Source organism: Ornithodoros turicata, chromosome 1 (assembly GCF_037126465.1).
Source record: "Ornithodoros turicata isolate Travis chromosome 1, ASM3712646v1, whole genome shotgun sequence".
Lineage (NCBI taxonomy): Eukaryota > Metazoa > Arthropoda > Arachnida > Ixodida > Argasidae > Ornithodoros > Ornithodoros turicata.
Window position 1 is genome coordinate 41,597,740 of NC_088201.1, and position 14,738 is coordinate 41,612,477.

At 45.8% G+C, this 14,738-nt stretch overlaps 1 protein-coding gene across 5 annotated transcripts in view; it reads left to right on the forward strand.

Annotated features, from left to right (window-relative positions):
* LOC135378090 (katanin p80 WD40 repeat-containing subunit B1-like) overlaps window positions 1-14,738 on the forward strand; it is a 105,295-nt gene that overhangs the window by 27,058 nt on the left and 63,499 nt on the right. For 4 of the 5 annotated variants that reach the window (XM_064610954.1, XM_064610956.1, XM_064610955.1 and 1 more), the window contains 2 exons: window positions 1,336-1,401; window positions 1,615-1,745. In XM_064610954.1, coding sequence (XP_064467024.1) covers window positions 1,336-1,401; window positions 1,615-1,745 — 197 coding nt within the window. The remainder of the gene's footprint in view (window positions 1-1,335; window positions 1,402-1,614; window positions 1,746-14,738) is intronic. The other variant, XM_064610957.1, reaches the window with a different exon arrangement.

Sequence of the window (14,738 nt, forward strand, 5' to 3'; positions counted from 1 at the left end):
AAATGGCTTTGTGTAAGAATGTAGACTGTTACGCTGTCTTGTGGAGTATGAAGGAGCGTAGGTGTCGAAGCACACTTTGTACAGAAAGGTACGCCTCTAAGGATGACCGTGACCTTGCCATCCTGCGCTGTAATTTGCAGACCGTATGGTGTGGAGTACACACCGCATCGCATCATGCTCCCTCTATAGCGACTTTTTGTTCATTAGTTATATGACGAAGGAAATGATTATTGCATGGCTTCCTCGGAGGCGCGATGCGATGTGTGCACTTACGAAGGCCACCGCATATGATGCGTCCTTGAGGAGCATAGCAGTTCTGACCACGGCTCAATGACGAGTCCGGCCTAGAGCTCAAGGACAGAGCTTGCCACTGATGGCCAGAGCTGTTTTGCGATGCTACTCGTCGTACCTATTTGCTCCCGTCCTTGCGCTGTCTCATTCGTAGATAAGTCTCTGGAACGTTGGCTTGTTGCGCAAATTGCTATGGAATGCTTTAGGCTCGTGGAAGTTTCACAAACAACGTACATTTATTCCTAGGGTTTTTGGTGTCTCCGGGATTTTTTGCCTTTGTGGTCACAAATGAATGCCTCACACGAGGTGGTGCTAACCCACTGTAGCGTAGGGGAGCTGCACGAAACTCGGACTGTTCTCGTGAATAGACCTCTACCCGAGAAACGTCATCATGACGTTAGTAGATGGACTGAAAACGAAACAAATAGGGAGGGCTGGGTTCCACGAATTGGCACTTGTTCGCTGCCTCCTATTGAAAGAAAAGTGGGACCATCACATTCCCCTCAAGACCGTGACTTTTGGGGGCGACCTTGTTTGCCCCTTGCTTTGAGCGTAGTTCAACTCTACCAAATTGGTGGCGCTGTCGAACACTATGACGTCATTTGTCATGACAATCAGGGAGAGGTCCTATAGACAGTAATCATAATTGGGGGTTTACGTCGCGAGACATCTGAGATCATGAGCGACACCCACAGCGGTCGGTCTGCGGATTGCTTTTGCCCACCTGAGAGTTCTTTAACGTGCGATGAAAGCTCACCGCACGGCACCCCGTATCTAACGCCCCTCGCGGAAGACTGCGTGTCTAAGCAACTTGTACCCTGCCACCAAGTTGCTGGCGTCCTCGGCCGGGTTCGAACCCGCGAACTCGGCATCAGAAGGCGAACACTCTACCGACTGAGCCACCGAGGCCCTTATAGGCAGTACATGGCGCACTTCGCTCATTTTCCCACCAATAAAACAGTATACTAGTGATCTAATCTCGAAGCCTAGAATTAACTAGTTAGCGAAGCATGATTTCGATGAATGATTTGATTATTTTTGCAGCTGGAAGAAGGGGACTGCGTGCACCCCTAAGGCCGGCGACACGACGCAATAAGTTTTGGCAACTAGGTAAAGGGTATTAGCTTGCTTTAGTAGATCACAAGGTGTTTACGATAACGGCTCCGAAAACGTGATAAGCTAGTTGCTTTATCCCTTTGAAGTGGACGACATGACGTTAACGTTCTTCGGTATTTGATAGCGTTCCTTATCGTATCGTTTTCGTGGAGTGCTCACCATTCTACTAAAACCCCATAGTAACCATTGTACGTGTTTCATTTGCAGAAGAATTCGTGGCTCATGGAGCCAGCGTCAACTGCCTTTCCATTGGACGGAAGTCTGGCCGCGTCATGGTTACTGGCGGCCAAGACAAGAAAGTCAACCTGTGGGCTGTAGGCAAAACAAATTGTATCATGGTAGGTTGAAAACGCTTTTTTCTTCTCTCTCCCAACGGCGACATTTTGGTATCCTTTGTGTGCCAGAATGTCACTAGGGCGCCTTGTACCTTGCTCATTGTCTACTCAATATGACGTGTATAACGGTATATGTATGACGGTCTACTTAATGCCACACTGACTTCGTAAGATATCATTGGTAAAATGTCAGTTCTGGACAACACAGCGCACTATACTAGTATTCTGGAAAAGCCTAAATGCTACGAGCTCTAGGAACTAATTTGTCTGTTTCTGTGACGACATACCTGTCGTAGGATTGTCACTTGTTCGGATTTCACCCGAATAGTTCGGAAATTCGAGGCTTGCGTTCGGTATCCGGGTAATGCGGACATAAAATGTTCGGAAATTGGCGAAGTCGGAGTAAAAACCTTACGACTTTAGATTTTCGTTTGCGTCATCGTTGCCAAAGATTGAGCGATAGCTAAAATGAGCGATCAAAGCTTCGTAGAGCCAGATGTATAGATACCGTAGACAACCGTAAATACCGTAGGGGGGGGGGGGGTCCCCCGTCCTCCCCCTCATTAGCCTCATGAGTGCATACTACTTCGTGATGAGCACCTTATTTCGGGAAATGGAAAGCGCGGTGTTTGGTATTTACCGTCGGAAAAGGTGGCAACTCTGACCTGTCGTTAGGAATGTATTTCGATGGAGCATTTGAAGAACAACACCGGGTTCACGTTATTTACGCGCTATTTAATTTTGCGTAAATTGTAGATTAAAAAAAAAAGGTTTGTGATGGCATTATTCGGGCTATGTGTAGGTCGTGCGAAAGTGTCAAAGCGATGCTACTACTCCTGATCTGTATATTAACGATAAGCACCTCCGTTAAAAAAAAGAAAAAGAAAACTTAATCTCCTCTTTTGTCTTGGATTTTACGCTAGCGAACACACTAAATTGGAATTCCAAAGTCTCACTGCCCCACGTCCCATCGTACTGAGTATGCCCATGGTCAGTATGGCCACCTCGCGAACCGAGGAAGTTCGTTCACGTGACATGATGCATTATCAGCCAATACGTAGATGATTGGCCGTACCTACTCAGGGACATGCCGAAATCACGAAGTACTCAATTACTTATGCTGCTTGGACACATAGCGAGAGAATTGGCTCACTTTCCACACCGCGATACTTCCGGTACGGAACTATCCGAGATAGTTTCGCTATAAAGCGTGACGTCCGTTGCCATGACAGCACGAGAGTATAGCCGCCCACCGTCTGTCACTTCCGACCGTTATGGTGGATGCAGTTACTCTTTGCGTTGCTTCATTTTAGATTAGGAATTTCTCCGTTTCAGTCTCTGTGTAACAGTTGCTCAGCATTATATCGAACCAGCCATTGTGACGTCGACTCCACTTCTACTTCCACTTTTGCTGGAAACGCTTCACCTGCGAAAATCTGGAATATACTGCGAGATCCTAAAGAAAGAGAATGCTTCACTAAAAAAAAGAAACCCCCCCCCCCCCCCCCCCCCCGAAAAGTTCGTGTAGCCGATACTTTGGAAAATACCTTCCGGTGTTGGGTACTGTTCTGAGCAAAACATCACTGCTACTCCTCATTAGTTACCTAACTTTCGATAATGAAAATAGTTGGTCCGCGCAAAAATGTCTGCATACAAGGGTTGCAGACTAAGAGCTTGCGGCGTCATTCGAATACGTGTTTCATTGCCACTTGTTTTGAACAGCCAGCTGCTTTTCCTGCTTCATTCGCACTTACACTCAGTCGTCTTGTGCTGTCTGTGTTGATTGCACATTTCAGTCCTTTCGACTGAGGGCTCAGAAATGCAGGGGAGAATCAAAGAATACAATAACTAGTTGGTTGCGGCATAGGGTCCCCTGGCTAGAAAGATACAGAGAACTGCTAAGGGCCATTAATAGGGATCGTAGCCACCGCCATGACCTCAATCTCCAGAATGAGTACTGGAAAAGTGTGACGACCTTTTTTTTTTTTTTTTTAGTGACATGTTCGGATGAGACTTCTGTGTGGATGTTTTTATTTTTTTATTGAGATCTCTTCTTGGTCTCCTCGCGTCACACACAGACATCGGAAACGTGTATCTTCTTGCATCTCTGCATCAGCAATGTTTCTGTTCTCTTTTTTTTTTCTACCGTTAAACAGGAAGACGCAAGAAGCTTATTTCAAATGAGAGTAATGGACTTCATCTATTTCAAAAAGCAAAGAAAAAAAAGAAGAAATAAAAGAGGACATGATCCATGTAAGACAAAGGCAGAGCGCCATGTAAACTACCTCAATAAACGACAAGGACGTTCTAGAGTTGGCATACCATTGGCGGCACATTATTACACAAAACCAGCCCTCATGTAACGGATTTCCCGCGTTTCTTTTCACTTTTATACAACGTTCACGAAGAAAGGCCCAACGAATGTTACCTCAGTATGATGCATTTCCGATGGATCTTCACCCTGTCGTTGCCTTGTTCCGCTTGCCTACTTTGCCTACACGATGCAGCACATAATTGCGGTGGTCAGATTTGGGTTCTGCTTCACGCTTCTCCTATCATTCGCTGGTGTGACTCATTTCATGCCAGAGCCGCGCGAATGTACCGCTTATTGGTTTCGGCTATTTCGAATGCGGCCGTGTCGACCGTATTCCTCGCGGCTCGAATATCGGGAGGTGGAAGAGCGGATGGCTTGTTGGGGAAGAAATCTTATTATATATCTCTGCAGCGAGTCATCACGCATCAGTAGGGCAAAAAAATAAAAGAATAAATGCATTAAATAGACTTACGTTCTATAAACAACGTTCTATAAAAACTGCTGTCGTCGTGTAGCTGTAGCATATATGACGGGAAATCAGAAGGCCCAGGTTCGAATCCTGGTGTCAGCACCTTTCTCCTGAGTTGTTTAACTGAAACGAACGCTTCAAAAATTGGCTGCATCTCTGGGTCAGTCGCGTTTTAAATGCGGTTGGCGTGGTCATATAAAGCTACACGGTGATTGGCCATATAAAGCTATCGCTCTAATATGCTACAGTCAACTGAAATTGTATTGTTTCTGTGAATTGTGCCCCCAGCGCTGTGTGAGGTTTTTCCTAGGTTCTCCCGAATTTCCCCCTGAAGTGGACCCAGGAGGCATACCAATCCGCCACTGTCCTTGCTGCCTTTCTCCACGTTTGTACGCCGCTCATAGCCACAGTTGACTCGCGGTGCTCACACGAAAAAAAAAAAAAAGACCCCCCCCCCTCTCCTCCGTCTGTTTACGTAATTTGCTTTGTAACAGTCGCAAAAAAACTCTCGGTGAAGCGAGAGTGGCACCTATCAAACACAAAACAACAACTTTATTGTGAGATAATGAATGGGGCGATACTCTACCCCAATTGCTGGTGGTGATGTGGGGAATCAAAACAATACATGTGTCGTCGTATCGTTAATTATGAAATATGACATGTAGGAGTGAGACATGGCAAGAGGCACTTTTATGGGAGGGAAACGTTAGCAAACAAGATGACGTTCTCAAGGGCTCGAATGCTCACGCTATGGTGAGCTCACCGCACTCACGCCCCGAAGATGATGACGATCGCGATGACGAGGGCGCCTCAGTGTATACGTATCCTACATACATACATGTACTGTGGCATCTTGTAATACTGCTGAGCGTCCATGAAGGACGGCGTTATCTTGTATGAGGTCGGAGTGGTCACATGGCCCCTACGTTGATGTCAGTGCGCGAACGAAAGCACCAGTATCACTCCGCTTCGTGCCACATAAATATATAAACCATTACACAACAGGAGACGCAGTATTAAGGCTATCGAAAGCAGCCCGCAATTGCTCCCGTGTGTGCGGAACTGAGCTAACAGTTTTATATGGAGGACGATGACCCCGTTCGTCGTTGTGCATTGTCTGCCGGAAGGTCGACGATGCAGTTAGATAATGGTGCATGATATAGCGCGCAACACGCAGCTGGTAGCCGGATACTTGTAGTCATGTGTACCAATCGCGAATCCATATCAGTGTGAGATGCCCTGGAGAGTGAACCTTCACGCCACATTACCGTGATCACTGATCTCTACGCTTATGTGCACGTATAAAGCAACAGATGCATACAAAGCTGGGTGGCACAAAGAGCCAGCGTGAAGTTGGCGACCGGTATCGGTGGATCAGTTGGGGATCTTACTGTCCCCAGGTCCGAACCTGACCAAGGACGCCAGCAACTTGTTGCCACCGTACAACTCGCCCAGACGCCCAGTCCCTCGTTTTCAGCGTACTTTTTTTTTTTTTTAAGGAAAGAACATTTCGGATGGGCAAAATCAGTCCACAGACCGACCACTGTGCCGTCGCTCACGCACATATTTGTTATGACGATGTGAAGCCACAAATTATGATTGTTTCTCTCTCTCTGCATCTATTTCCTGTCAGATCCCTCCGTCAATACAGCTGCCGTCTTGTCGCTACTGCTTTGACGAAGAACATTGGCTGTAGTAGAGCACTGAGCGGCATGCATCCTTTGTCATTCTGTCTGCTCAGTATTTAGTGAAGCGACGTGCGCGGAGCAGTGGTTCGCACGAAACACATTGCAGTTTAAAAGGAAAAAAAAAAAAAAAGGCGTTGAAGCGAAGCGAGCGCCGTTTGGATGTTGTACGGTGGGCGCAGCACCAATCGCTTCTCAGGCTTTTCATGTGACCTTGATGATTGACTCAATAAGTGTTCACGCGGGCGCTTTTCTTGTTACTATCGGTGCTTGCTTCTTGCCTTTTTTCTTTGTTTGTTTACGTAACTGTTTCTTTCTTTCTTTCTTCGACGAGTGTCAGCACATATGAATCGGTTCGCGTCAACAACGGGCCTTTTTGAGGTATACAAGGATGAACATGAGAGAACTGCTGTTCTGAGGCTGGAACGACATAGAAAGGACAAACACATACAAAACCTCCGTCCATCTTTCATCGTATACAAGGATGTTAGGCCGATGAGGAGAACAAGAACTCTCCTCGTAGTCTGGAAATTTCGCCGGAAAAGATCAGCAGCGCGGCCGTGAGCATCGCCCGGCGCCAAATGTCATTCAGAATGTTATCGTCCCGTCTCCTGACTTGTTGAGAACACGAAGCGTACGCCTATTTTAGACACATTATGCAAAACGGGAAATGTACAAAATAATAGGCGGATCCATCGCATTTTCGACAAATCAGGAAAGAGCACGATATCATTCGGAACGTAGATTGGCTTGTTGGAGCGTGGCATGTATCAAGTATAGATCGAATCCCACCCCGTATGTGTTTTTTCCCCGGCAGACAGCCGGTTGTTCTACTCTGTCCCGGTCTATCTCCTACCTATGCAAGTCTGTACCGACGGTGTTAAAGGGACGGTCTCGTACCCCCTGCCCCTCTCATAAAGTGTCCCATTCGTTTGCTCTTTGTTGAAAATGAACCACTGCGAATTTACTCGACAAAACACGTCACAGTTATTAAATAACCGAATTAGATTGATAAAGATTGCAGAGCATGCCGCGATCTGTGTTGGCAACAACAAGAACGGCCACGTCGCCCTGCGGGAAAGTCCGTGATAGGATACAGAAATCGTCTGCTTTTGCGCGCGCTAGTGCATCGGCGTGAGCAGACGACTTTCAGAAGTTACTGGGGATCACGGCAACTCTCGCACATTTTCTTTCAGTTCTTAGGTGAAAAATGCACATTCTAAGAAGTTTCAAACATGGTGGTTTAGAACAACTATGTTAATCCTCAGAGACAAGTTAAAAGTCGCAGGACAACCCGACCCACAATCACAAATTTGAAGTCGCCGGCCATCCGCGCGCGCGGTCGCATTACAGCTACGACCAAACATATATTACACTCCCCGTTGCACACTGATCATGTTTCGAAATGAAGTGCCGCTGACGACGTACATGTAGAAGGAGTGCGTGTTTATTTAAATACCGCATTAAATACTCGTGGAAAGAAAACACGTGACTTATACCTCTGTCAGACGTACTGGATGTAGTTCGTTACCGGGACCACTGCGTTTTTGTAAAGAAAGAAGATAACTAGGTAAATGATATGTTTTTACCTGAAGCAGGAGCAAATTAGGAACGAAATTAAACAGGAATGACCCTCGTATATTGCGTGAAACGTATAAAAATTAAATTTTATCGCCCGTTTTTTGATGGCGCTCCGCCATCTTGGGTGAGGACCTTCTGACCTAACCCGAGGCACAGTCTCGACGCCCGCACCGCCTACTGCGTGCCTTGGGCGGGGGGGTGGGGGGAGGGGGGGGGGGGGGTAACCTAACTTAACCTAACCTCACTAAAGTGAGGCGATTTAGCCCAATTCTCTTGCAAGTTTCGAATCCGTTAGGCTTAGCATTCCCGTGTTTCTCCTGTGCTAAAAGTGAATCAGATGGGGTTGTTGAAATGCCAATAAAAAAACTTCTAGTCCACAGAATTTTATAATTCTTACCTTTTTCGATTCAGTATATGAACTTCTTTCACTTCTACGCAATATTTACCTTTCAAACGCTTTCACAAATTTTTAAAAACGAGTAGTCCCGGTAACGAACTACAGCCGACGTACTAATTTAGCGTCACTTATTTGAAGTGCACTCCGTCCCGTAATGTCACTTTCACTACACTCCTGCTACACGGCATAAATAAGTGTCACTAAGCAGTCATGGTGATGACGATGGGCGAGCTTGAACTCCCACCTAACATCGGGGAGTGCGCCATGCTTTCTTGGTAAAATCATTTTTCTTACGTCCAGAAATATTTCATAAAGATTTTCTTCGCAGTTGAAGTCGATTGAACGTCATAAATATAATTGTTGCGAACCAACACAAGTATATTTATTTGACAAATTTTCAATCTTCTTCACCTCTTTGGTGGTGTTTACTATGTCTTGCGCGTGCAACTGGCCCGCGATGTCAGCATACACTTTCGCGTTTCGCTTGGTCCTCCCATGTTCTGATAGCATAGGTTTCTATCTCAGACCACAATGCCCTGTCTTTTTTGTCTTCCATTATTCAGTGCTTCACTGCGAGTATTTCGCGATTTCGCCGGTAACACTTAACTACCGTGCAATGTCAACAAATATGGCTGCTGCGAAGTGGATTACGAACTCTACTGGGCAGTCTGTGAACGAGAGTACCGGTAAATCACGCCAAAAATCCTTACGTCTTTCTTATACAAATCAGCGCTGTCTTAACAAATTTGTCCAAAAATAAATTCCGATTGGGTTGTTTCTTTCCTTTTCCAAAAATAAGCTTTTTGTTACGCAATCCCTGCCCTGGAGGCTACGTACTTGATTGTCGCAGGCAAAGTGAAGTGAGTTTGGCGAACTCACTTCATCGTAAGTGTACTTTGCATTTAGTGTCACTAAAAGATGCCGTGTGACTCCGAAAGAATGACACTTACAGCAAGTGTACTCGCTGAAAGTGACACTAAATTAGTACGTCTGACAGGGGTATTAGCTTCCACGTATCCGATTATGCGCTACATTATCGGAGACCCCACAGTAATGCTCGGACTACATTCTCCGCTCGCGGAGATATATGCCTGAGTGTCCCCATTTCGAGAGCAGAGGGGATGACTCAACCCAAGGTGCTTCGGCAAGTTACGATTACCATGACAACGAGGACGTACCCGCAGGCCGACGTCATGCGTGACGTATGCATGAGAGAAGTGCAGTTTTCGTCGTCTGCTATTACGGCACGTTTCGGCAAATTCCTGGAAAACGACTTGGTTATTCCGAATGAAACTTTGACGGTTGTATGTGTACAGTGCTCGTGAAGGTAGTTTTGGCCAAGTTTCGGAATCGCCCCGGCTGTACGAGACCGTCCCTTTAAGACAGAATAATGGAGAGTTTTAGTGCATCGTACGCTGTCGCTTTTGCGTACGTAAGGGATAACGTGGTGGCTTTGCGCAATGCGCGAAGCTCTCTTTATGTGTTGCGCGTGCGCAGAACCACCAACGCTATCCCTTACGTACGCAAATGCGATAGCGTACGATGCACTAAAACTAAGTCAGTAACTGGAAGCTCGAGAAAACAATTTGGCATGGCAAGTATTGTCAATCCAACTCAGAGTCAAGCTTGTCAACCGAGGTGTTTTAGTACAGCTTGGGACAAAAGTTTACGGAACACCGGGGTGTCTCATTTCTCCACTGAAGCGACACCCTAGCTGCAAAGAGGAGCGGATGGACAGAATAGCCGGTCACCCGTTTCTTATTCGATCTCCTCCTGATAACTACTAGGGCGCCGCTCCGATGAAGAAATACGCCGGTGCCGTATTCCGTAACCTTTTGTCCCAAGCTGTACACCGTACGCTATCGCCTTTGCGTACGATGTACTAAAACTCTCTAATGATTGAATAAAGTAGTGCATGCATATTAATCGTACACGATCATATCAGCACGTGCGTCGGAGTCCTCTTGTAGGGACCAAATATTTACATTGGGAGAGTGTACGAGCGCTAACTAGAATCTAGTGAGGAAGACCTGCGCCATAAATGGCGTACGGCTCGTCCTAGTGAGGTATTTTCCGCGGCAGGCAGAGTAGGCGAGCTGACTAGGCCGCCGTGGGAGCGGGACCGGTCGAGTGGCAGCTTCCATGAAGCCTTGGCACCCGTCCTGGTAGGAGTAATGGAGTGCGACACCTACGGGATCTGCATTGCCCCGCAGTTTTCATCCACGGAAGTTCCATCGAGGCCTTTCCTCTGCGTGAGCGAAAGGGACGTTGCATTCCTTCGTCAAACGACACAGGTGGATCGGCATGCCATTTACCACCAAATTTCGCGATCAATATTCCATTTTGCTTTGGAGTTACACGCTATGCTCGCACGGGCCAGACAGATCCGTGAGGCTCTTTTGTTGTATATTAGGAATATTTTACCCATTCGACCACAGAGGCACATACTTCGTTGGAACCGTGTAGACCACGCAAACACGCAGGGAGGATGGACGACGTGGACAACTCAGTCGGAGATTTCGGTGCATCTACATAGTTTGTCCCACACATGCGGGAGAAGGCGTTGCCACAAAACAGCATAATAATCACGCAACAAATACACGGTCCTGCTAATAATACCAGTGACACATTTCTTTTTAAAACGACGAAAAACCTGAGACAAGGAGCAAAAAGGAACACACAGAACATTTTTTAATTGTTTGGTCATTCGGCTTCTCAGAGTGAGGCCAGTTTCACACTACCGTATTTGTCGTCCGTTTGCTTCAAAAATAGAACCTGAAGGCAATCGAGCTCCGTAGGTTCCAAGCATGTTTCACGTTAGCGTGAAATGGGCCTAACCGCTTAGGGCAGCATACGTAGTGTTGTTCCTTTTTTTTTTTTTTTTTTCCTGTAACACGAATCTTTGAAACGATAGCTGGGTGATTCCACGTGAGATCAGGCAGGTTGGTTCCGACGACCTCCCGGATTTTTTTATACGCAATATATGTGTATATTTTTTTATGCGCAATATGCCTAGCTTATGGAAAGCATTCCAGACAAAAATAAATTGAAAATTATTTGGGGAGTTTGCGTAAAAAATAATTACCTTGAAACGGCAATTTTGCGCAGTGGTATTTTCATCAACTTTTGGACGTTGTATCTCTGGGGCCATGAGGCGCAGGGGGAAAATATTTTTGTCACAGAATATATAGGTTGTCGTTAGTTGGCCGCGTACTTTCTACGGTCGCAGCTGTGACAGATAATTTCCTAAAAATTCTCAGTCACTCCATCTGCAGATTTTCCTGCTTTTTAGATGCCTCAGTGCTCGTCTCTATGTTACCGATACATAGTGAATGTGGTATCATAATGTTCGTCATTACAACCTCTTTCTTCTCGTATCAAGAATGTAACAGGTTGTTCGACGACAAAGCTCTCAACTGCAACAAAGCGACTGTCAACTTTGGACGTCCGTTTCAGGTATCCGCCCACTCAGTACGTTGTTCATACTGCTAACAGACATTGTTCCACGTGTCCCGAAAAAAACATCAAATTTTTTTGTGGATCAGAGAAGGGCAAAGCACAGCCAGCAACCTTAGAATCACCCCTACCTCACCAGTTGTATGCCCATAGGGACAGCGCATGCAGATGCGGCTTATCACTTTGTAGCATGGGGCGATCTTTCGAATTCACTGCAGGGTCTCTTTATGTGGCCGAGTATAACATGCTGTGGCTTGCACATGCTTATATAGTTGTTGCACAGGGGAAGGTAAACAGTTTCCAGAACAACAAAAATTGCCGTTTCACGTAATTATTTTTTAAGCAAACTCCCCAAATAATTTTCAATTTATTTTTGTCCTGGAATGCTTTCCATAAGCTAGGCTTCAACATATATTGCGTATAAAAAAAATCCGGGAGGTCGACGGGACCAACCTGCCTGATCTCACGTGGAATCACCCAGCTACGTAATATATGTTTGATGTGGAAAGAACAAAGTGCGTGTCACAAAAATTTTCTGTCACACGTCATTGTCTCACGTTGAAACAAAACCAAACGTTGGGACCGATGGTCGTGCAAACGTACCAACCGGGTAGCGAGCATTGATCATTTCTCCCACTGTATCATATGCGTCGACCCATCGCTAATAAATGAAATAATTCGTTCATTACGATGCATCGTTTGTTTCAGCTGTATCACTGCCGTTGGAGTTCGTCAGGAACGTTCTGCCATGGTTCTTTGTATGCCATACATAACTTTCTTGAAAACTCTTCTTATGCCGAAGTTCGTTAGTTGGCTCTGGGCTGCAGAGTGTCATTCCAGAGCGATATCTAAAACAACGTTCGGGATCCTCCTTGAAGCTCCTAAAACCTGGTACTTGTTTCGAATTTTATGTCTGCCATATGTATACGACTTTTGCGCTAAAACGCTGTACATCTGAACGTGTTTCAACTCATTTTTTTTGTCTTCGCCAAGCACTTTGTGGCCCATCGGTTGTTGATCTTTTCAGAGGAGAACGGCATGCACAGAATTATTCGAAATTCCAGCATTTATCAAGTTACGTAGTTTAGCCTTCTCTGCGTCGACATCAGCGAGTTTCTTTTGCACATGAGTTGCAACTGCCTCGATGACGTCTGCGCTTATTCACAGCTGCGTGATCCACTCTTGAGCGGCTTCTCGTGTCAGGAAATGTTTGAAGCAACCTGTTGTCTAGTTTGACGAGATTTGGCCAGGTGGGCACATGCTTGTGTTGGGCTGCGAGACAAGACGATTAACGAACACCTTGTTGTCCACTTCTCCACTTGGCGGATTATAATACTGCATTCATTTCAGGGAGTAAAAGTTCGGACGGTGGTTCTTTTTCTCCTTTCCACTGCTTGCCGTCGCCGGTTGAACGCGTAATGCTCGGATATGAAGTTGGACGAAGTCTCGGCACTCCACGACTGGTACACGACGGCCAATTCGAACACGTTATCGAAGTAACAGTCAAAACGCTCGTCTTGAGCCGTCCGTCCACTATAAGGGGACCTTATGCCAAGTCCCCATTCTTTTTACCAAATCTCACGCTCATTGCGTTGTTTTTTTATTCCCCTGCCCTCCCCTCACACAGTGTTTGGTCCAAGTTGAACGTCTGGTTGTTAGCGCTGTTATTCTCATCATGTCTTACTAACAACAAGCCCCAAGTAGTGTTTTATTGACTCACACGGCTTACGTTACACCCTGGACAAAAAAATAAAAACAAAAGAGAGAAAAGAACAAAAACTGTAGCTGACCAAAACGTCTTCGAACCCTCACATTTGTAGCTTCCTGCTATTTGTCCAGAGCCATGGGGAGAACTCCTCAGGGTAACCTGATCTCCCGTGTTTTGAATGTGGGAGCCCAGGCATGGAAGGAAGGAACTAGGGAAATATTCAAAGTGACCAACCGTGTTTTGGGAAAGCCGGGAATAACTTACAAGTAAAATATAAAAAGCAACGATCCATTTCCCTCGCACAGCAAGTTGCAACTTTACACAGGGGTGAACAGTAGTGCTCGTATCATTTGCCAAGAATCAGTATTATATTTCTGATAATACCGAAGTATTATGATGTAGTATAACGCATAACAGCTGTAAATAATATAAAAATAAATAAATAAAACAATAGTTTTCAGCGACTCATGCTTACTCGTACTCGAAACAATAGGAGGTCTCGATTCGAAGCGACCAACTTCCCTGTTTCTTTTCTTTAAAATGCTAATTATCAAGGAAGAAGAAAGAAAAAAAAAGAACAGATATACAGTATTCGTGCACTAATTGGGGCAGCCTTATTTGTGAAAATATTTCTCCAATCACGCCTTATTCTGCTTTGAGCAACTCCCCGAGGAGACGATCCACTTCTGTTCGATGAGAGAGTGAGAATAATACACTTCCGTACAGAGCAGAACAACGCAAGTTCGTGTTGTGTTTCGGAAACACTGTTTTAGCAGAGGTAATGGATCATGCAGGACGGGGACATTGATACGTTTGCCTTCAAATTTCGCTTGACGCGTGGAGCCTGGAAAAATAACCGATGAGGTGAACCGGTAACAATGGGTCGGCGGGAGCTCTCACTAAATGTTAAATCTTCTAGAACATTATAATACCGGTGTATTCACACAAGCGACATCCCCACGGAATATTCTGGTGGAAGTTCCGCCTCGTCTAATGTTGAACATTCGCACGGCGCCGGAATATCGGGAATGGCGCACGTAGCAGACGACACCATTGGCCCTGTCGTCTGCAACGGAATATCTTGTGGTTGAAGAGCGCGGATGTTGAGCGCTCGCTCTCACGTGACAGCAGGAAGCTATAATGTTTTGCGCATCTTCCGCTGCAGTATTCTGGAGAATATCGTTTGTCTGAAATCACGGTACGTGTAACACATCAGTTTTCGGCAGAATAATACAGATGCGATCACATTCGGAGTGTGAATATTACAATGCGTAAATACCAAACCTCCGGTCGAAAGCCACCAGCAACCTTTTCCCTGTACTTCGCTAGATCGTAGTGGTCATGTTTTACGAGCAACCTACACTGTACCAAAAAGAAGGGGTCAGG